General features: G+C 42.0%; 2 protein-coding genes across 2 annotated transcripts in view; one reads left to right on the top strand and one right to left on the bottom strand.

The window, feature by feature from the left end:
- The window catches only part of VWA9 (von Willebrand factor A domain containing 9), an 11,985-nt gene extending 2,191 nt beyond the window's left edge, over positions 1–9,794 (top strand). The window contains 9 exon segments of the mRNA XM_009585511.1: positions 1,370–1,525; positions 2,890–3,008; positions 3,444–3,586; positions 5,964–6,056; positions 7,129–7,273; positions 7,528–7,661; positions 7,772–7,890; positions 8,266–8,331; positions 9,302–9,794. Of these exon segments, the coding sequence (XP_009583806.1) occupies positions 1,370–1,525; positions 2,890–3,008; positions 3,444–3,586; positions 5,964–6,056; positions 7,129–7,273; positions 7,528–7,661; positions 7,772–7,890; positions 8,266–8,331; positions 9,302–9,553 (1,227 nt within the window). The 3' untranslated portion in view covers positions 9,554–9,794.
- Positions 9,795–11,954: 2,160 nt separating this feature from the next.
- PTPLAD1 (protein tyrosine phosphatase-like A domain containing 1) lies at positions 11,955–21,909 on the bottom strand (the record flags this gene model as incomplete). The annotated part of the gene is made up of 10 exons (XM_009585512.1): positions 11,955–12,527; positions 13,497–13,628; positions 14,718–14,824; positions 15,360–15,472; positions 15,991–16,118; positions 16,751–16,861; positions 17,255–17,306; positions 18,329–18,493; positions 20,590–20,663; positions 21,876–21,909. Coding segments are annotated over 10 exons (993 nt in total), but the record flags the coding sequence as incomplete, so codon positions are not given.
- Between the last annotated feature and the right edge of the window lie 5 nt (positions 21,910–21,914).

Below are 21,914 nucleotides of genomic sequence, written 5' to 3'. Positions count from 1 at the left end.
TTTCCCTAATGAGTCATTTGGCATGCATCTGCTCACACATTCCATTCAGCCCTTGCAGCGCTCAGCCTTCTGAATTTGCTGCCTCTTATGGCAAAATCTGCTTTTAGCCCTCAGTTTTCTGAGACACTTCAGAGCCTGTTGCTCTTTGGGTTAGGATTTAAGTTCAGTAATTTTGCAGCTCAGTGAGCTAGGAAGATGTCTCAAGCAATATTCCTTAAGGAGAAAAAAGATAGAGTTTTATTGTCTAGGCAATGCTTCGTAATCTAACAAGGATAAAAGGCAGCTTAGAAAAGCAGACGTGCAAAGCAAAGAACTAGAAAGATGTAAAAACCAAGCATAGATTAGACCTCAACGATTTGGTCTCTCATTTGTGTCATGGCTCATTTTACTGGAACTTCGGGTGATGGGGTGATGAAAGGCAGTGGGGAATGTACTATGCAGAATCTTGTAATAGTGAAAAACCTTACAGGTGAGCAACAGTTCAGATGGTAACTGTAGACACTGTAAAAGAGAGAGATTGAGCATGAAGAGAGAATACAAATCTGGATGTAGCAGATATATATTGAATTTCAGTTGCATTTGATTTTCCTTACCTCTCAGCCAAAAATAATGCCTGCTGTTGCTGTGCAGTGTTGAAGAGCAGCTATTTTACTGCTCTGGGAATGACTGGGTCTCAGCTGAGTGTAGATAGTTCCATTATTCAGAGTAACCTATTAGTGCAGATTTCTACAAGGAGTGACTTTGGACGTGCAACTGAATGGAAAAATGGATATTTTTGCTTTAATAGTTCTGCTGCAAAATGTGAGCATACTGCAGCTGTATTTGTTTGCAAAGAGTTAGGGTAGTTAATACTATCTTTTGTATGGCTCCTGCGGCTTGTAGCGGAAGTTGGGTCACCCTCCAGATTCTGCAGAAGAAATGGTCATAGTTGGCCTTTATTTTCCATCTGAAAATAAACCCAAAGTTCTTGAGTCCATCAGCAGCAGGCTGCTTTTTTGGCTGTATGGTCACTGTTCTTCTAGCGTACACTTAAAAATGGCCATGTTTATGCACAACATGGTGCGTTTCTGGCTATGAAATTTAAACTTTAGCGCAAATGCCTAATTACAACAAAATGTATATTTACCATGCAGATACTTTAAATTGCAATGGTTAAATCTTCAATTTCTCATTATGTACTTGTTTCTGGAAATTTTACTCGCAATTCTTTCCCCAACTCAGTGGAGGAAATATCCGTGTAAGCAGGGATCTTCAGTATAGAAGTGCATGCTGCTAGGAAGGCTACTGAAATGTGTTGGTGTATAGTTGCCCTCTGCAGATAGAGATGTGTCTTTACTTGGAAATGCTGACCTATCCTCTTTCATTCAAGGTTGTTCTTGTCACTGATGGCTGCTTGGGGATCGGCAGAGGCTCCCTACGGCACTCATTAGCTACTCACAACCAGCGTAGTGAAAGCAACCGGTTTCCACTGCCTTTCCCCTTCCCATCCAAGTTGTATGTCATGTGCATGGCAAATCTCGAAGAGGTGATGTCTTTAACACATACCTTCTTCTTTCTTACATTGGATAAGTATTATTCTTCTCTGAACTAATGATGAGGTCAACACAAAACATACTTTGATGTTCTTGTGCTTAGTTTTAAAGTTTAGTTGACATTCCGGAACTTAGTGTTAGTATTATTGAAAGTACCTGTAGTATCTTTTTTAAAGTTTATTATTGCACTATTATTATCTACTGTTGCATTATTATCATAATCTTTATAAATCATGTCACTTTCTCCCTGGGGAATATTATGCAATTTTTATTTCTCTGTTTATATTATTACCTTTACTGCATTAATTACATCGAATGCTTTTGGGGGCTTTTCTTAATCTACAATTAAGTTCTTGAATAAATGACTTCTATTGCAAAGATGCTCAGCACTTAAAACAACAATAGCTTTATGTAGAAATGTGAGTGAGCAAAATTCTAAAGTCTCCAAGCCGGTGTTCAAACTAACATCCCTTAGTTTTGAAGGAAAGGTGACTGTTTTCTTTTTCTTCGGGTACCTTTGAAAACTCGCTATACCAGCTTTAAAAATCTTCACAGCAGTTAGAATTCTGTTGAATAAAAATTGTTTAAAAAGAAGCCTATATAGGCTAAAGTTCTTTAGATTAGGTTTTATTAATAGCATTGCTTTTGACTTGACACCTATATTCTTCTGTCCATCACAGAAGGATTTTCTACTTAGGCATGCAATAGATATTTCAGCTTCAAGGTCTCTATCAAGGATGATCCTCTTGATTAAGCTGATGGATTGAAGCATTGTTTACACATCAGAATAACTGGGAAAATGTTTAAAATAAATCGTCTATTACTGATAAGTTTAGGTGCTTTCACAAACAGTCTCTAAGAACTTCTCAAAAAAATTATATCTGCCCTCCCTCCTAAAAATTATATTACCCTGAAGGAGCTGGAAACTTAGCATTATCGATAAAATGTTACACTAGTTAAGGCTTTTTCATTCCTGTGCTCTTGAACACTGAGAGCTTCTGGGATTTTTGGTTGCTTGAACCTGCTTTCAAAGCAGAACCTAATATGATAAAGCAATATATTGGGAGTTGGACTCGATGATCCTTATGGGTTCCTTCCAACTCGGGATATTCTATGATTATTTGTTACTAGGCCAAATGCTGCATCTGGTCTAATATAAATGCAACATAAGGAGTACATTTCCTGGGAGACCAAGAATGTTGGTTTATTCAGAAAGGAGTGAGATAACAAAAAATCATGATAGCACCCAATCAGATGCTTTTTGCTGTGTTGTGTATATTTTCTGAAAACATACTGGTTAATAAAAAGAGAGTAAAAAGAAAACTTAATAAAAACATTTCATTTTATTTTTTTACAGCTTCAAAGCACGGATTCCTTAGACTGCCTGGAACGGCTCATAGATTTAAATAATGGGGAAGGGCAAATTTTCACCATTGATGGACCCCTTTGCCTGAAGAATGTGCAGTCGATGTTTGGGTTAGTAGACTTGTAGATAATATGCCTTTGTGAAGCTTTCCAATTAGTATCCGTAACAGAAAACAAATATAACAAGAAATCTGATGATATTAGGTGTTCTAATTAACCTTTTTTTCTTTTAATTTATGATCTTGTTAACTGTATTTTCCTCTTGACCTTTGCTGGTTAAGGCCAATATTTATTTTAATCATTCTGTAACAAACCATAGCATCTGTTTACAGTTGGCAGGTGGAAGATACTGATTTCCAGAATTATTGTTAGTTTGCCATCAGTGTGATAATATGCTGCTTTGTTTCGTAATTTAGCAACGCTAGAGCTGTTGAATTAACTGTAGTAAAAAAAAAAGTTTTGGGAGCTTAGTTAGTGTGCTTTAGACAAACTATTTTCATTTGATATGTGTTATGTTTTCCTTTATAATAACTGATCGTGTTCTAGAAAGCTAATAGACCTGGCTTATACACCATTCCATGCTGTTCTCAAGTGTGGCCACTTAACATCTGATGTGCAAGTATTTCCCAGACCAGAACCTTTCATTATAGATGAGGAAATAGACCCCATCCCTAAAGCAATTAATACAGGTAACAAATCTTTGATTGCCTTTTACTTAAATCCATTTGATTTCTACCTTTTCACTACCACCTCTTATCCTGTATAGTTACTGTTCATCCACTTTCTCTCTGCAAGGATCAGTCGCTGACTGTGTAATTTTTTGGTATATGTGGCACCAGGGGACAAGAACCTCATTCTGTTTCAGCCATGTGTACCTGGTAAAAGGGCTGGAGTAGGGTAGAGGCACTCTCAAAGCTCAGGGTGCCAGTTTCTAGGGACAAGGACTGTGGAAGACAGCCACGGGCTGCTTTCCGTGAATGCCCGTATAAGCTTCACAGAGGATAGGAGAGGTGTGTTGGAGAAGGGGCTGTATTTTGTATTAGAGTTGCCTTTATCAGAAAGACTGTATTATCAGGTGAGACAAACTAGCATCTTTCTGGAAAGGAAACTACTAGGAGTGGAGTCGAGAAGAATTGGTGAGGCAGCACAAGTAAAGGTTGAGATTTATGAAATCTCTGTCTTTATACTTTATCTGCCATCCTGGCACTTCTTACCAATACTAAGTTATTTTTAAAAACAACTGTGCAAAGAAAACCTTTCTCAGCCCTCCCATTAATGGACGCTGCGCCCATGAACAGCAGGTGGTCTGTAGATAGCCCATGTTTGTGACATGCAAATGGCTAGGTACGCTTCTTGGAGAGAATACACTGAGCTTCACTGCTTTGCCTTAGGAATTAAGTTTGAACTGTAGCATCAAAATTGCTCTCAGCTCCTCAGCGCTTGGCCACATGCATTTTGTTGTTCTTCCCAGTCAGGCAGTAGAGCGCTATGGCTCTTGAGCTAAAGGTTGGCACCCTCCGTGACACCCCAATGTGACTAACTCTGCGAGAAAGCTGATGGGAGTTCGTGCTGGCTTTGCACTATTTGGGAAGCATAAAGAGAGTGACTTGGTTAGATCATATGCCCAGGTGTCCTTTTGGATAATTCCTTTTTTGTGAGTTTCTAGCTCTACTGGCAATTTCATTTCCTGGATCTGTCCTGTAGACTTCCTTTTTTTCTGTGTTCATCAACAAAATGTGCACAGCTTGCATGTGAATAAGGACACAGTAGTGGTAAAATTTTGCAGGGACGTGAACAGCAACCAATATGTTACTGCCACCAAGATTGCCTTGATTTGTTTGGGTTTTTTTAAATCTGCAAGAGAAAAAACATTTCTCATTTGAGGTGTAATCACTTCTTATTTGTAGCTGCATACTGTTTAAATAGGAGTGAGTGCATCTGTACCAAAATAGCAAAAGCAAAGAAAAAGAGCATGCAGTGTGTCTTGATGAGGGAGGCTTTGTGTGGCGTACAGTCTTAAGAGTTCCTCCTATCATTCCAAAGATGGGAATTTGGCATGAAGGAAGTTTTGTTCTGTGTGCATTAAAATGCAGTGTATGGTGTGCTCAGCCCCTGGATTCCTCCATGGCTTTAATCAAGTGTTCGTTGTTCAGCTATGAGAAAAATCAATTGAATTGGCTTTGGGCCAGGTCCTTTGCTTGGGTTGTCAGGGAGAAGACTGTGCTCCCCGGTTCCAGCTGCAGTACAGGTTGGAAACGCATTGATTTTCTAATTGTGCCATACACATATGGACCTGGGTCCGTAGCTAGAGCACAACATTGTCACCATGCTTCATGTAGAGAAGAGTTTACAAAGCAGGTACTCTCTACACCTCTGCCAGTGTTGAGCTGGTCAAAGGCTAGTCCTAAGCCACACACCAAAACCTACACATGGCTGAGAGACATGAACCCGATACGACATTTCTTGCAGCCGAGAAGTGGGGAGGAAATCGGATAAGTCTGAGCATGAAGGACATGGCTGCCTCAATCTTTTACCAGCAAATGCCCACAACTCTGTATGAGATGGAGCTGCATTAAACTTCCAGTGGGCATATAGAACTCGAGAACCACAACTCAGTCTTCCCAGTCCTGGGAACATGCCCCAGTGGGGCTAACCCTGCCAGAGAGATGATGGGAATTCCTGCAGATTCTGTGATGCCACTTTGAAGCTAGTAGATTTGGTTTAGTCCTTTGTTTTCTCTCCTTTTGAATTTATAAAATGGCAATGGATTGTGTACAGTGTAAAAAACAATGTGCACAATTCTGTATTTGTCTAGCAGCACAGTTCATAGACAGCAGTATGTGTCTGATGAAAGTTATGTTCTCATCTTAAAGTGTCTTGGTATTATGTATGAATGTTTGTATCTTACTAACGCCTAGACACCCCAGTCAAGGTTGGGGCTCTGTTGTGCTAGCTCTAGTCACTGCTTCAGAAAACTTAGTGGTGTGAGAAGTGGTAATGTTAAATTGACTCTGAATACATTTCAGCTATTTCCAATTCTGACTTAAACCTGTTGTCTCCCCACAGATCTAGAAATTGTTGGGTTTGTAGATATAGCTGACATTTCTAGCCCTCCTGTCTTGTCCAGACACTTGGTACTGCCCATTGCACTTAACAGAGGTGAGCAAGTTTTGTTTCTTTTAGCAAAAACTGCTTTAAGCTTCCCTTGTAATGTCTGTGGTGGTTTAGACTAGAAGCACAGGTTTTATGCTTTATCAAAATGCCAGATGTTTCAAAAGACGTGTTTGTGTGGTTACATTAAAATTAAAACCTTGAACACAAGCTCTTTCTTTTTTTCAATACTGTGTTCTTCAAAAAGTTAATAGAGGGAGCAGTGTCCTTATAGCATCATTATTAGTAGAACATGCTAAACTTAAAACTTAAAGGGCCATGAAATATGTGGTGCAAGATGAATATTTAATGCCTGCATCTAATTGGTTCTTGGAATGATTTGTTGTTGTGAAAAATTTGATCTTAATCACAACTAGATTGCTCAGTTGTACTTGAGCATTAATTGCTGCTCATTGGGGCCAAGTATGTAGGTATCTGTACAAACGTCTGGTGTAGGCTTTGAGGATGGTTAAGCATATTACTGACTTGCAGCTACTTGTGTGCATCAGCCTGTGATAAGGACTTCCCCTTTTCTTTTGTCATGGCCTTGGAGTGGAACAAAGAGAAAGTGAGATTTCTCTTGGCAAAGAAGAATGAAAGCTCCAGCTGTGCTTTCATCTTTATATTAACACTCCATCCTGCGAGGCCTTTTACCTTAGAAGATATTAACAGTTAAATCACAGCAGTATTCCAGCTGCTAAAACGTAGTAATTTTCTCATAATGACCACAAATTGCATAGGAGAGGAGGACTTGAAATTCAGGGTGCTTTTGGTTCAGAAGCAGCCATGTATTTGTTGCAAGACTCTTGGTGCTGTTTCATTTCACTTCTAGTTTCTTCAAAGCTGAGGTTTTATTTGCAGTTTTTCGGTAACTCTGTTTTGTGACTAGGATGCAGTGGAATATTTATATAACATTATAGTGCCACTTTGCCCAAACAGTTCATTTAGCAGCTGTTTGTTCTAGAAAAGTATTAATTAACTCTCGCATGGCAGAAAATACAGGGTGGTGTCATGGAAATGGAACTAGTGTGTTTGAACTTATTCTTATGTTGGCTCTTTGTTTGCTTTTATTCTTCCCCAGAAGGTGATGAGGTGGGACCTGGGATCACAGATGACACCGAAGATGAGAATTCAGCTAATCAGATTGCCGGGAAAATCCCCAACTTCTGTGTTTTATTACATGGCAGCCTGAAAGTGGAAGGCATGGTGGCTGTCGTCCAGTTGGGGTATGGAGCTGGACGTCTGCCTGAAAAATCTCTTACTTTGCTCATTTATGCTTTATTTATAAATTATGCTTATTTATATCTGTATTCTGTACAGAACTCTGCACTGCTAGACAAAGCTGTGGACTGTTTAATTATGGATATGTTTCTGCCAGTATAAATTGCTAACAGTGAGCCTCCACACAGTGGGAGGGGGCAAATTCTAGGCAAAGAGGTATAGAAGATTTTCAGCCTTTGGGATTTGCTCTTTTCAATAGGCCAGAGTGGTATGGAATGCTCTATTCACAAGCTGATAGCAAGAAGAAATCAAACCTCATGATGTCGCTCTTTGAACCTGGTCCTGAGCCCCTTCCATGGCTAGGGAAGATGGCACAGCTTGGACCTATTTCAGGTACTAGTCACACTCATTTGAGTAACTTCTACATATTCAGTGTTTTCTTGTGTGAATGACCTTGCCGAGTCTTAGATGTTAAGTTCTTTTCATTTTCTTTTCCCTGCCAGATGCGAAAGAAAATCCTTACGGAGAGGATGACAATAAGAGCCCTTTCCCCTTGCAACCCAAGAACAAGCGCAGTTATGCACAGAATGTTACCGTATGGATTAAACCAAGTGGCCTCCAGGTAACGATACAGGTTTTGGACTTGATGCTTTACTTTGATCAGCAGTAACCATCTTACCAGCAAAGTGGAGTCTGTGTGTGTCTTGTCTGTTTAATGTAATTGCTTTATTGCTTTTCTTTCATTTTTATAAACACTGCCTCTTTAAAATGTCATGATTAAAATGCAATCAGAAAGCATAGCTTGTTTAATGAAAGCTGTGTCTCCAGTGTAGCATCTGGCTTAGTTTATTGGGTTTAGTATAATTAGCATTTATGTTTCAGCCTTTGTGAGCTGCAGTCTTGTCAACGGTCAGGATAATTTATCAATAAATAGTTGAGGATTTTTTCGCAGCTTCCCCAGCAGTTGCCAAGATTTTTTTTTTTTTCTTTTCTGCAGACAGATGTACAGAAGATCTTGAGAAATGCAAGGAAACTCCCTGAAAAAACTCAAACCTTCTATAAAGTGAGTAACATTTCAGGCCGGCCCAAGTTTGATGCATAGTGATAGTGGCGCATTTGACAGCGGAACACATACTGTCTGTGTCTGTGGTATGTTCTGTGCAGGCTTGTAGGGCTCTGCAAAAACATACATGGTTCTGTGAAGGAAACATCCTGGGTCTATTTTACAGACTACTTAAGGTGAGACAAAGGGGTCTGGTTTCCCTGCCACCACGTTCTCTGTTGTCATGTTTACAGGTGCCCCTCATGATCCCTGCTACTTCCATGGTGAACTTCTTTGCAGATTTTATGCTGTTGTCCAGGCAGAAATAAACTGAGGGATCAGACAGGAATTAAGAACACAGATGTCATTCTGAGTCTGAAACTGTCGTCTCCTACATTTTTTCTACAACTGAAGCAGAGAAAGACAAAATTCCAGGCACATTTGGCTGTGTTGTAATAATCCATAATCTAGACTGTAGCTGGAGGTAGTTGTTGTTCCTCTTGTAAGCTTAGTGCTGAAGCAGTTTGTTATTGTAGCCCCCAGAGACTTCAAGAATGAATACCCTGCCTAAATGCACATAAGCACTCATCAGTTTATAGTGGAGAAAAATCAATATATATACATTTTGCTGGACACTGTGGTTAAAGGCAGCAGTCAGTGAAGCCTAAGTTGGAGGCCACCCCCAGCTGGGACAGACACAGACAAAACAGGCAAGTACAATAGCTGAATGCACAAAAGGGAAAAGGGAGAAGTGGAGATTTACAGGAAAGGATCAAGGGAAAACCAGTTGTTTAATTGTGCCACTATCATCTTCAGCCCTGGAGCATTTTTTATCTCAGTTTCCAGCAACTGTACTGATCACTCAGGTTATTTTCCTTTAAGTGAATAAGCTTGCCTTTAAAAAAAATAAGAAAACCACATTCTATGTAAAGGCTTACAGTGGCTTTAAAAGGCTTTTTTTTTTTTTTTTTTTCCTTCTTCTTCTTTGCAGGAACTTAATCGTTTACGAAAGGCAGCTCTGGCCTTTGGCTTTTTGGACCTCTTGAAAGGCGTGGCAGACATGCTGGAGCGGGAATGCACCCTCCTTCCTGACACGGCTCATCCTGATGCAGCGTTTCAGCTCACACATGCTGCTCAGCAGCTTAAAGTGGCAAGTACTGGAGCATCGGAATATGCTGCCTATGATCATAACATTGCTCCACTGCAGACAGACTTTTCCAGCAGCAGCACTGAAAGAATGTGAAGTCTCCATTTTGGTAACGTCTATAGATTAAGACTCAAGTGGTTCAAATTTTCTTGTCCCGTTTACTTTCTAGGGCCTGTTTAGTTAGTGTTTGGAGAACTTCCTGTCAAAACGGGGTCCCTTACCTGCATCAGTGCTCTCTAATTAAATGTAGCTAGTTTGTGGTGGCTTTAGTCAGACCTGGAAACTGTGGAAAGTGTCCCAAAGTCAATTACTGTGTTGGATGATGGGTGGAAGTTACTCAGTACATGCTAGTGTTTGGAGAACTTCCTGTCAAAACGGGGTCCCGTACCTGCATCAGTGCTCTCTAATTAAATGTAGCTAGTTTGTGGTGGCTTTAGTCAGACCTGGAAACTGTGGAAAGTGTCCCAAAGTCAATTACTGTGTTGGATGAGGATGATGGGTGGAAGTTAGTACATGCGAGGAGAGAAAGAAAATGCCATCGGGGCAGCAGACTGCTTGTGGCTTTTTGCCTCCCCAAAACACAGTTACTACATAACTGAACTCACTGGTAAAAGTATTCTAAAAGGCAGCTACTACACTTTATACAGTGACTTGATTAGTCCAAAGAAAACGTGTGAGAATCACTGTGCAAGATCGCTACACAGCTAATTTCAGGGTGGTGTCACTAATTTTATGTGCGACTTGAACGCCAGCCTGTACTGCCGTATGAGAGTTATCACTTGCATTGCAGGGCTTATGCTTGTGAAACTAACTTAATCTTGTGAGACATGTTTTTTATTTGTGTAATATTAATAAAGAGTAATTCTTCATGAAAGTTTAAGTTGGATTTGTTCCATTTTCATAGCAACTAGGCTGTGTGGCCTAAAACATTGACCTGGTGAAGGCTTGGCTGTTTATCACAAGAGTTAAATTATACAACTTCTCGCATTCAGGGAAAGAACAAACAACTGAACTAAAGCAAAATTTGGTTGTAAATCTTTATTAATAGAAACACATTCTTTCTGAAGGACTAAAATTCAGTAGTGTAAGATCCATAACAGCTTGCACTAGGTACCACAATTTCACTGAGAAATATCATGTATGAATACATACGGATTTCATAACAGAAGTTGAAATGCCCAGTGGAGAAATTAAAGTATGAAAGTGATCCTTGCTGTTCCATTACTCAGCTAATTCAATCCTTTGACATACTTCAAGCATAGGTACAGTGTGTGCTATAGTGAAATATTAAGTGTGTAAATAATGCTCAACTCTTCTGAGTAAAGTAAGCTGCACTCTCCTTTGAAGCCTGAAGTATCCCTAAAGAGAAGTTGCATCATTCCTCTTGCTGACAGAACTCGTTTGTGAAATGCAGCATTGAGCTTGTACCAGTTCTTTGTTAAAATCTCCATGTAACGCTATTTCCCTTCCTTTACAGTAACAATCAATGAGTCCATATCACAAACAGTAAGCTGTTTGTTACCTTTAATATAGAAAATAATTTTCTGGATGATTCATATTGTTTTACAGTAGAAAAAGATAAATAGTAACATGGCACTAAGCTAATCTCAACTTCAGAGCCTGTTCTGGATTGCTGGCATTGCTTTGCATTGCCCTGGGGGCAGTGGCAGTTATTGTGAAGCAACCTGTTCATAACCACAATATAGTTTAGAGCAAACTTTTTGTACATTTTCTAAACTGGATTAAGGAGGCCAGAGGGATCTGGAATTAACTACAGGAGGCTAGGTGTGAAGAAGGGCATGTTGAAATAAAGTCAACTGAAACAAAGGTTTCCAGGTGAGAGAGTAGATAATGTGGAATGTGGAATGTGGAAGGAGCTTCTTTTTCTGTTGTTGCTGTTGTTTAAAGCAAGCACAGAGGAAAGGGTCCCTTCAAACCCTGTGTGGGATCTCCCTTACTGAGATTTGATACGTGCTATCAAAACAATAGACGGTTATTTTGACCCACTACTCCATCCCACCAGGGGCCAGCCAACAAAGCATATACACCAAATTCTCAGCTGCACCCCTAAGTTTAAGCAGAAAAGCAATCTTTACTGCCTTTCTGAAGGCTATAAATACAGGAGCTGCAGCCCTACCAGGAATATCAGAGGAGCCCAGTCTCCCATGACACTTCCACGTTTTCCCTTTGATTGGGTGGGATGGAGTTCTGTTGGGGTTAGCATGCTAGGAGAAAGCTGGTACCTATGTTTTCCTTATTTTGTTATATTTCAGTGCTTGCATTACCAACCCGCAAAGCATTTCTGACCATGTCACAGAGTGGCAGCTTCCTTTCCCTAATGACTGGATAAGGATGTGTTGCTACAGGAATGCTAGGATCCACACAGCGCTCCTATTCTGTCAAGGCTAAACTAGAAACAGACTAAGTTGGTAGCATTTAAATCAACATTAGCTACTTCCAGTTTTAATTCTGCATCAGTATGCTGCAGAAGAAAAGGGGCGAGTATGTGCTGAGCAAGTTTACCCCAACTGTTAATAAATGCCCAAACACTGTTCACAGTGGTCTCAGACTGCCACCAAGATGCACCCTAGGAACAGCATGGGCCAGCTAATAGTATATCCCAACATCAGAAGCCCTATCTGCATGCAATATTGAAAGAGCAAATATCCAATCAAAAGATAAACACTATTTAGTGCTGCTCCACTGTTTATAAGCATATTATATGCAGATAACAGGTTTTCTTTCTAATACGGTAGTTGACAGGATACAAGTTTAAATGTTACTGTTCAATGGTAAATGCCATGCATACATGATTGAAAGGGAACAAAATACAGTATATGGGAATGTTACCTGAATTCACTATGAAATCATGAAATCTGGTGTGATCATTTAATTTTACAAAATTCTTTACATTACAGTGGGTAAAACCGTAAGAATTAGAGGCTTATCTTGTTTTTGAGATAAGTTAGATAAGAAAACATTGCAGTCCTCCTTTACTTCATCTTTCTCTTCTTTGGTCCAAGGTGCTGTTTCCTTTGCTTGTAGAGATGACGGAAGTTTACAAATAACCCTGAAAAAGAATGAAGTGTTTAGGTAGGACATTATTGCATCTTTTTAATGCTAGATGGCTGTACCAAATTTAAAAAAAAACAACCCAAAAAAGCAAACCACAACACAAAAAAGCAATGGTTTAAGGGTGTGTATAGCATTGAAAGATAATGCAAGTTTTTTCTTGCTGGGTGAGGCAGGAGTTGCTGCACAGGCTGTTTGGTACCAGGCTGCTCAGAAGGTTGGTTCGTCCCTTTTAAAAAGTTGCAACACCAGCTGTGCAGAGCTGGGGAAGGATCAAACAGGTATTTCAGAGTGAAACTCGATTAAAGATATTCTTTAAGCAATGTCTGTGAAAGGGAGAAATCTAGTGAAAGTTCAGTTTAAAATTCTGGGTGAGATTCTACTGAGTTGTGGATACCCAGACATACTGGGTATGCATACTACAAAGTTAACTTACGTTTAAAAATGTAACACCAGAAATCAAATATGTATCAAGCACCATTCTTCTTTAAATCTACGACTATTTAAAAAGCCTTCTATATTGTTTCCAGGAAAAACATGACTTCATGTTGCATTAGTGATTATAATGTAGTTTAGTTAAACATTGCTTTAATATCGAATTATGTTTAGATTTCCACTAAATCATTCCAAAGCTCAAATACCATGAAAAAGGTGAAACTAAGTATACTGAGGTTATAAACACATATAAAAATTATTCTTTTAACCCAAGTGATCAGTAGATAATGCTGCTAACTTGTTACCAAGGTCTCCTTCTTGGGGAGCTAACCAGTGCTAATTGTCGGTCTGTTCCCCTCCATCACTGACAAATTTACATAAACAAGCAACAAGGATAATGCTTAACCTCAAGCAATTTTGTGTTGCCATGATCCCCAAGATGCAAGAATTTAATTTTCTTTGAAAAATACACTTATTCAGAAGAAACTGGCCTTTTTATTTCAATAGTGAGAAATACAATTAAGTATCTTACCTAAAAACAAGGCTATAAGGTATATTTGAAGCAAAAATGAAAACTGGATTGTGACGTTCAGTGGATTGGGCAATCCCAGACTAAATTTCCCTGTTTCACTGAAGATTGGAATCGATTGAACGATACAGACGGCTGAAAGCAGAAGGCCACCATCGTTATCAAACACAGATAAAATATATAATTGCCCAGCCCACACCAACTTTTTCAGGATATTCCCTTCTTATTTGCTAGCTCACATTAATTATACCAATTTTAAAGCTGTTTTTTTTTTAACACATGCAGAGTGATGGAAAGCAGCTAGCTGAGGCAGTATAGCAGTTCAGCTATGAAAGTCTAAGCACAGTGAACTTGCCTGGTGAGCCACTGTTCTCATACACAACTGTAGCCTGCAGGGCTCATGCCAGCAGTATTTACCATGCAGAAATACCCACAGCAACGAAACAGGCATAGTCTTTCCTGTGCTTGGAGCTGGGCAATGCCCAAGCTTACTCCTGGCTCATAGAAACAGGTTCTGACAGGTCTGATTACAACACACTTCTTACAGCTAGAAGCTGAGCTGTGATATGCTTCTTAAATAAATAAAAATTAAAAATAATCCAGACCTGTTAAGACAGAAGAGGTCACTGTAAAGCCCGCCCAGAGGGGCTACAGCAAGAAGACTAGGTGCCTGCTTCTTCCACGGAGCAGTTGCTCTCAAAGCAGAAAGGGAGCAGAGCCCTATCTGGGAAGCACCATGCCTGCCTCAGAACAGGCTATGCTGCTTTCAGAGGAAGAATCGGCCCCTGCCTCTCCTGTGCAATGATTTACAAGATAATGTCAAGATCTGCGAGCTGGTGTGAACCCAAGCTAGGTTGACCAAGTCAGGTCTAGCAGACAAAAGCAAATACACTGCTTTGGATCAGCAGAGGCAAGTGAGCATTGTTGTCTTGTGCCGCTCGCATGGACTGCAGCACACGCTTGGTCACTTTGTCAGGTAACCTTTTGTTGCCTTTACTTTCCTCTCCAGTGTCCGAAAGGAAGACTTCTTTTCACATCACATTGAAAAAAATACTTGATTCAATAAGAAAGACAAAAATGCTTACATTTGTTTCAGCTCAGAGCAAATGTCTATTTATTTGTTGTTCTATTATATTATTTTTCAGTCCAGCAGCCAAACCAAAAATTGAGTTACTTGCCCAGCCTTGACTTCATTGTTTATTAAATTGTCTTTTTCAGACATACCTTCTGCCAAGGCTCCTAAAGGGTAGAGAGGGATCCAGGTAGTGTAACGGAGCCAGGTTAGTGGTTTCCATTCAATACCGATGCATGAAAGCATGTAATATGGATACCTAAAGCCAATTCAATGTGAGAAGAAACAGACACTGTTTAAAATGGAAGCTGCTGCTAGAATTAGTCTTGCATATATCTGCCGTATAGAATAGTCAACATAATTCCCAAATGACACAAGAATATGGATCATGATGGACACACCCTTATTTGGCAGTTTACAGAACTAATGCTATTATTCTGACCATCTGGATGAATGTAACTGCCTGGCTTGCCTAATAAACCTTTCAAAATACTTCTTTTGAAAGAGAAGCAGAGCATAGTGCAGCTCACTTACTTAACAATGGAAACTCAAAGCAACAGGTTTCCCTAGGTTCACAGTATTTTTTTCAGACTCCAGCCTTGTCCCAGCTTTTGGCAAATGGAGCAACCTAGGAAGGCTGTGATAGTCCGTGTCTAAAGGAGATTTTACCCTCTGGGGCCAATGCACTAGAGCCATTCTTCCAAAAGGTACAAGGATCAAAATCTTCTTTAAAGAGTTCTTGGGAACAACCACGTTGTTCTGTACACACCAGCTAGAGGAAAAATCCCACAAACCTGAATAGCTCAATGATACTCCAGAAATAAAATACGAAGAACACCACAGGTTTGCTCTGCATTTCCTCTAAGCTTCCGAGGACAACAAACAAAATAAAGTTTCTTCCAAGTATCTGTTTAAGAAAAACAAATTAAGGAACGGTCACACTCTTCATCAAAAGAAAGACCAAGTCCTTGCTGTCAGAAACGCGCAATATATCTACTCTTCATGCCTGAAACATATGCTGAGCGCATAACTAACTCTGCAGCTGAGCTGTGACCTGCTTCTTATGGGCATGCATTTTGCTCTGTATTTAGGTGCAGTCCAAGGGACCTAGTCTTAAATCATCTACCCTCATTTTTATGCACCACAACCACAACCAGCATAAAAAAAGGCACTGGCACCAAATCAAAAGCATGTACTTTTCATCAGCCCCTTCTTGCTTTTGTTGCCCTGAAGTATCTTACGTAGGTGATGGAAGAAGACAGCCTGCCACAGCTAAGGAAAGCACTGATTCCTGCCTCTTGAATAATATATTCTTTAGTCCAGTGCCAGTGAGGTTGTATCAGTTATTTTAGGAGAGTCTCAACACTAGTGTAAAATAGAGATTTAAACATGGGAAGAGCAAGGAGAAGAATCTTAAAACATTACCTGCAGTACAGCAGGCATCAGCGGAGATCTGACTAGTCCTATTAGTGAGTTCATTATCTCCATGAATGCCAGGGTCTGACAGAAATACATCATGTCAGCAATAGTGTGAAATGTATCATAGAAGGAATCTGTAAGACACAGGAAACCATTTTAGAGAACAAATGAATTTCCATGTTCAAGAAGCTGGCGCAGCAGCAAAGCTTTTGATAACAGGATTCTAGTTGTATTTGAAAAAAACATTATGCATAATTACGTAACTTCTTTATAGGCCTTATCTTGAAGTCACAGCAGTTAGGCCAGAAACACTGCTCAAGTGCTCTTTTTCATAAACAGAAGGATCAAGAGCTGTTTCAGTAATTACTTTACAAAAAAAAGTGATAGCACTGTACCTCAATAGAATGAATCAGTTTTGCTTCAAAAACAAAATATTCCGCCCGGCTCATTTTCAAAAATACTAACATTGCAGTGAGCGAGACATTTTGCTCCAACTGATTTCTTTAGAAGTAATCTTGGCAGAGTACAAGTGTCATTCATCAGAATATGCAGTTGTGATTTACAAGTGGACAGTATTTTCCTATCCTTGACATTGTGATTTTGAGAGGCTTTTGAGAGGCTTTTGTTGTGTGCTTCGGTGATGCATTTACAGTTTTGTTTCCTAAATACGTCTTCCTTTAGATTTCACTATTTAGAAAGTATTAAAAACAACACTAAAAAACCAAAACAAACCCCCAATGTAAACAAAATAGTGCTTATTACTTGCCTTTTCCTAAGATGAACAGTCGTACTGTCATGTTCACAAAAATCCAAGAGAATCCCAAAAACTGTACAAGATTATACATGATTAAGTATCCCTTCTTCAGGTGTTTGAAAGCTAAAATCAATAATAAACACATCAGGTGAGCAGAGTACAATGGTAACACTTCTGCAAAGAGTACAGCTGCAAACCAGGCTTTCTATGAGAATAAAGCTTACAAGAAAAAGGGAAACTGTTGATTGCAATAAAAGGGTTGCTGTGCGCACTGTGGGTTCTGCCTGCTTTTACCATCATCTGCTAGAACTCAATTCTTGCTAGTCAGATTTTTTTAAATTCCTTGGAAACTGCAGTCCATTTTTATTAAATTTCTGAATAGCTCACAATACAAAGATTGTCCTCCAAGATGCACCAAGCCAGTCAAAATTGCTCCGTAAGAGTTGAGGTTCGCATGTAAAGTGACAGAAGCTTTCTAAACCCCACCTTACACACTAAAAAGGTACAGATACTTACGGTCTTTTGGGACTCTGGATTCTATTTTCATTTTGTTAATCTTTTCTTCTTCCTTAAGATGAAGGATAAGGTTTTAAAGACTGTTACTGTAATTAGCAAGTGATTTGTTAACTATACTACTGCAAAGCTAGTGGGTTTAAAACTCAGCTAAGCAGCCAGTTGCTAGAGGGTTTAAATTTTCACCTGCATAAACCAGCACATTCATCATCCAGAAATTATGGTACAGTAAAAGCTAGAGGGTGTTAACTAGTTATCCTGCCTTCACTATGTATTTTATTCTAGTAATTAGATGCTTTTGCTGAAAAAGCCTGCTGTTTTCTGTGTTAATTCTCAGTTATTACTGTTTCTTAGAGCTGTTCCTTAAAACATTTCATGACCCACCAGTGACCTGAAGGAAACTGGGAACATCCAGTCCCAGCTCTCTGCCTGCCCTTCACCACTGCTTTCTGGCTCCTGGCATTGCAGCAGCCCTTTCTCCTCTGTGCTAAGCTCAGTGGCTGTGGAGGGGAACAGGGCAGCATTTGTTGTAAAACAGATTTGCAGAAATGTGGTCTGCTCAAGTCTTTTCCAAGACGGTCTTGCACCTCCCTGCTGCAGTAAGCTGCTCGAGCTTACCAGATGGTGGGAATGCACTGTCAGGGCTAGCCCAGTGGCTCAGGAAAGAGCCTTAGAAATCCCTGCTTTCCAGACAAGCAATGCCCGGGACTGGCGTCTCTGGGCTCTGTATGGCACATCGACATGATCTTCATATGGATCAGGACACATGGCTGCAAAGCCGTCGGGCAAGGGGTGCAAGCCTTCGGCTGCAGACCCTGGCCAGTGCTGAGCTAGCGCACAGCCGCCAGTTCAGATTCGCGCTGCTGCTCTTTCTAGCCAGCAGCGTGCCTATTTCTGAACTCCTGCTTGCAATTTGAGTCGTTTAACCAATTCTACGTGGGATCTGTATGAAATAGCAGTAACAATCAGCATGCCAGATAACTCCAGGTAAATGAAGAACACAAATTCACGCGCAGGGGAACAGCTACCCTTACTTTGTAGCTGGCAGCACAAGCCACGCGTGCCCACAGGACTGACCTTCTCCTTCAGTTCCATTTCAGCATCCGATTCATCTAACCAGCGGTCAAAGTCAGGAGCTAGGAAGAGCTGGCGCTTCTCTTGCTTGGTGAGTCTCTCCCACCAGTTACTCTCTTTTTTCTGCACAGTGATGTTCAGCTGCCTTTGAGTCACCCTGCATACAGGCTGAGGGCAGACACAGGAGCATACATCAGCAAAAGAAACAAGCTCTGAGACTGAGTTGATACCCAAGCTCTCCTCATCAAGGAGGCAGGGATGACATGGACTGCTGCAGCACAAGCACCTCTCTGCCACCCAAGGCATGGAAGCAAAGGGCAGCCCAGTTGAAGATGGCAACTGTGATGGCTGTAGGACTTGATAAGCAGTTTGAAAGCCTGCCCGTACTGCGCAGCACCATTGCATCCCACCACAAAGAGCCAGCACAAACCCTGGCACTAGCCTTCCTAGGCAGAACCCATGATCTTGGCTTCAAACCTTCTTGCATTTAGTACTGTGAGCCACTCACTGCCTGTAGCCAGTGGTAAAAATAACACTACCATCAGCCACAGGTCCCTGTCCAAAACAGGGGACCCCATGTGACGTCTGCTACAGCGAAAGGAAGCGCTAACAGCCTTAGGAAACACCTGGAGACAATGGCGAGCTGACGGACCTGGCAGTGTGGTCACTGCCACCCCACGAGGCCTCTGCACCAGGCCTTTCCACCACGGCCACACTCTGCATAATGGCAGCCCAGAACCTCTCCATCCTTACAGCCCACAGCACTGTCACCTTGGGTGCGCACCCTTACTGCCACCATCGCACCCCTCCGCACCTCGAGCCCACGCCAGGGTGCTCTGCATGGGTCTGCCTCTCAAACCAGCTGAAACCGATGCAGAAGAGCCATGAACTGCGTTCTTAACTGAGCACGTTTCACCAGCGCTGCTCTCTCAAGGCTGTCTGGATGCTCCTAAGACATCTGAAGCCTGTAAGCTGTGATTTACAGCTACCAACACCTGATTCTTGCTTGTCAAAGGCTCCATCTCTCGCTGGTGGCCAGCCTGACACCAGCAAGCGGCACTCATGGTGCACATCAAAGCTGGAAGAGAAAACCCTGGACTGCAATACTTCCCAGACCCGACCATCTGTAGTTACACAGATTTCAAGGAGTCGATCCTCTTCCAGACTCGCAGTGACTCAGAGTGACTAGACTTTTGGAAGGAGACTGCTCTGCAGAGGCACGGGTTTGCCTTCCAGGCCTGGCTCCCCGCACAGCCCGTGTCTGCCAGCACAAGGGACAAGCACAGGCGGTGATGGGCGCTGTGGACCAGGACTGCTGCTCTACAGGACAGATGACGAACTGGTGACCAAGAGATGTTCATTGTCTGCCACTGAACACCTGGAAGGAGCCACCCAAGAAACCTGCGGGCTGATAGCCGCGTAGAGCCTTTCCCCAGGACAGTTTCGGTTCAACATCACTTTCAGAATGACCAGACCCTAGAAATTTACCCTCCGGCCCCTTGCTGTGTGGCACAGAGGGAACAGTCTCCTCCCTTGTTGAAGCAGCAGAGGTGAACGGTGGCTCCCAGTCTGACTGCAGCTATCCCCAACAGGCAGCCAGGAATAAGCAGCATAAATCCTGCACTGGGAGCAGAGCCCAGGGTTCTCCTGTGCCCCTAACAGCTTTGAGAGGTAAAGACAGACTTTACAGCCACCTGCGAGTAACGCTGCTCTTCCAGCCAAGCTCTCTCCTATCAGACTACGACAGCAATTAAGAAAAGATTTTGCGATAGGAGCCGCAGCGTATCTGTACTGGCAACCTGTGAAAACTGCACAAGCCAGAAGCACTAGTTCTCACGACTTTATTTTGTTGGGCTGCAAAAGAAGCCAGGAAACATCACTGACACTTCGCAGCACAGTGTTCCGCTGCTCTCCAGTCAAGGCTGCATCAGACAACACGTTGCCGGATTCTCCCATTATTTTGCTGCTTTAAATCCTTAAAAAATTTACAACTACTGTTTAACAACTAATACATGTAGGGCCCTGTTTCTATTAAAGCTGACCCATGCGAGCACTATCTCCAGTGAGGTGATTTGCATTAAGGCAGGATGGTGCTGAGCATCAGGATAGAAGACTGCCACAGACGGCTTTTAGTTTGCAGCAGTTACAGAGTCACCAGGAAAATCTAAATGACATATTATGGACTTTACGCACAGCCATTTTCCTTTCAAGTTTTTCAAAAATTACTTTTTCTTTGCAAGAGTTAGAAAAGTAAAAATACCTACTTTAGGCTCAACCGGTTCAAGGAACTCAATCTGAAATTCGTAGATGTTGTCCCCTTTGGCACCATGACCCTGAGCTAAAAGACAAGAATTAACAGTCAGCATGAAAGTCCTAGCCAGTTCCGCACACCCTGCCTGCAAAGGACACTTTACACATAGAAATATTCACCGGTTATTTACAGCGCTTCCCCCTGCCTTGCTGGGAGGCAAGAGGAAACCACACGATAACAGGGAAGATACAAACAGCCCAAAATGTTGCTCGGAGGTGCGGTCGCTGGAGTCGGCAGCTAAAGCTGCTGCAGCTCTGCATGGTGCTGGAAAAGGGCGCCCGCTCGCAGGAAGGCAGCGTGCGAGCTTCCCAAAGGGAAGGGCCCAAAAGGCTGCTCACAGCTAACTTGAATCCCACTGGAAATCCCCTTTGGGGATCCAGCCATTGGGGGATCCAGCCTCCCCAATGACGAGCGAGCACCCAGGGAGGCCGGTCTCTGGTGGGTCCGCAGAAGCGCGACGTGGGGAGTCCCCTCCCAACGGCAGAAGGGTGCGTTCATCTCTCATCTCCCGCATATGCAGGTCTTGTCCCCGGAAGGGCTCCGAAAACCTGCATGCTGAGTTTAATTTCCATCCTTCCAAGCTGTAAACTGATCCTGAAGCAAACACAATGTCCAACACCCCACTATCAAATGGCCCTGGCTGTGGTTTAGCAGGGAGGCAGCATTTCCTAGACAATGCATCTTAAAGAAAACCACCAAATAAATGAGAAAACCTAAATAAAAACAGCTATGCCGTATCCTCAGTGCTACCCCGACAAGCCAACCGTGCTGCAACGTGCAGCTGCCCAGCAGAAACAAAACCATCTTTTAGGAAGAGATCTGCTTTACCTTTCAAATCGAGCGCTAGTTCCCGATGCAGAGGTTTGATAACCGTTGCAAACAAGGTCTTTGTGACAGGAAAAATTGCTGCAAGTTACCTCCGGGGTTCAGTTGAGACATATGGAAATTTCTCTGATATTTAAATATGGGGAGGTAGGTTTTTGTTTTCTTACTAGATAAGATACAACCTGCTATGGTTACTAGCGCTGGCATACAACGGCTTGTAGGTGGGTGCGTGTCATGACGTATCCGTACATGCCCGGCACCCAGCGCTGAGCTCGGTCACTGCCACCAAGGGCAGCGATGGGGACCGGGCACCCCGTGGCTGCGGGCACCCCGGTCTCTCCTCCCGGGACACCCACACACCCGGGTGGGCCGGGCTCAGCGAGCAGGAGACCGCCCCGAAGGACCAGCCCCTACCTTTGAAGTGCAGCACGTTGTCGGTGATGGCGATCTCCG

Source organism: Fulmarus glacialis, unplaced genomic scaffold (assembly GCF_000690835.1).
Source record: "Fulmarus glacialis isolate BGI_N327 unplaced genomic scaffold, ASM69083v1 scaffold15609, whole genome shotgun sequence".
Taxonomy (NCBI): domain Eukaryota; kingdom Metazoa; phylum Chordata; class Aves; order Procellariiformes; family Procellariidae; genus Fulmarus; species Fulmarus glacialis.
The sequence above is the reverse complement of the archived record's forward strand: the minus strand, read 5'-3'. Positions and strand labels throughout refer to the sequence as shown.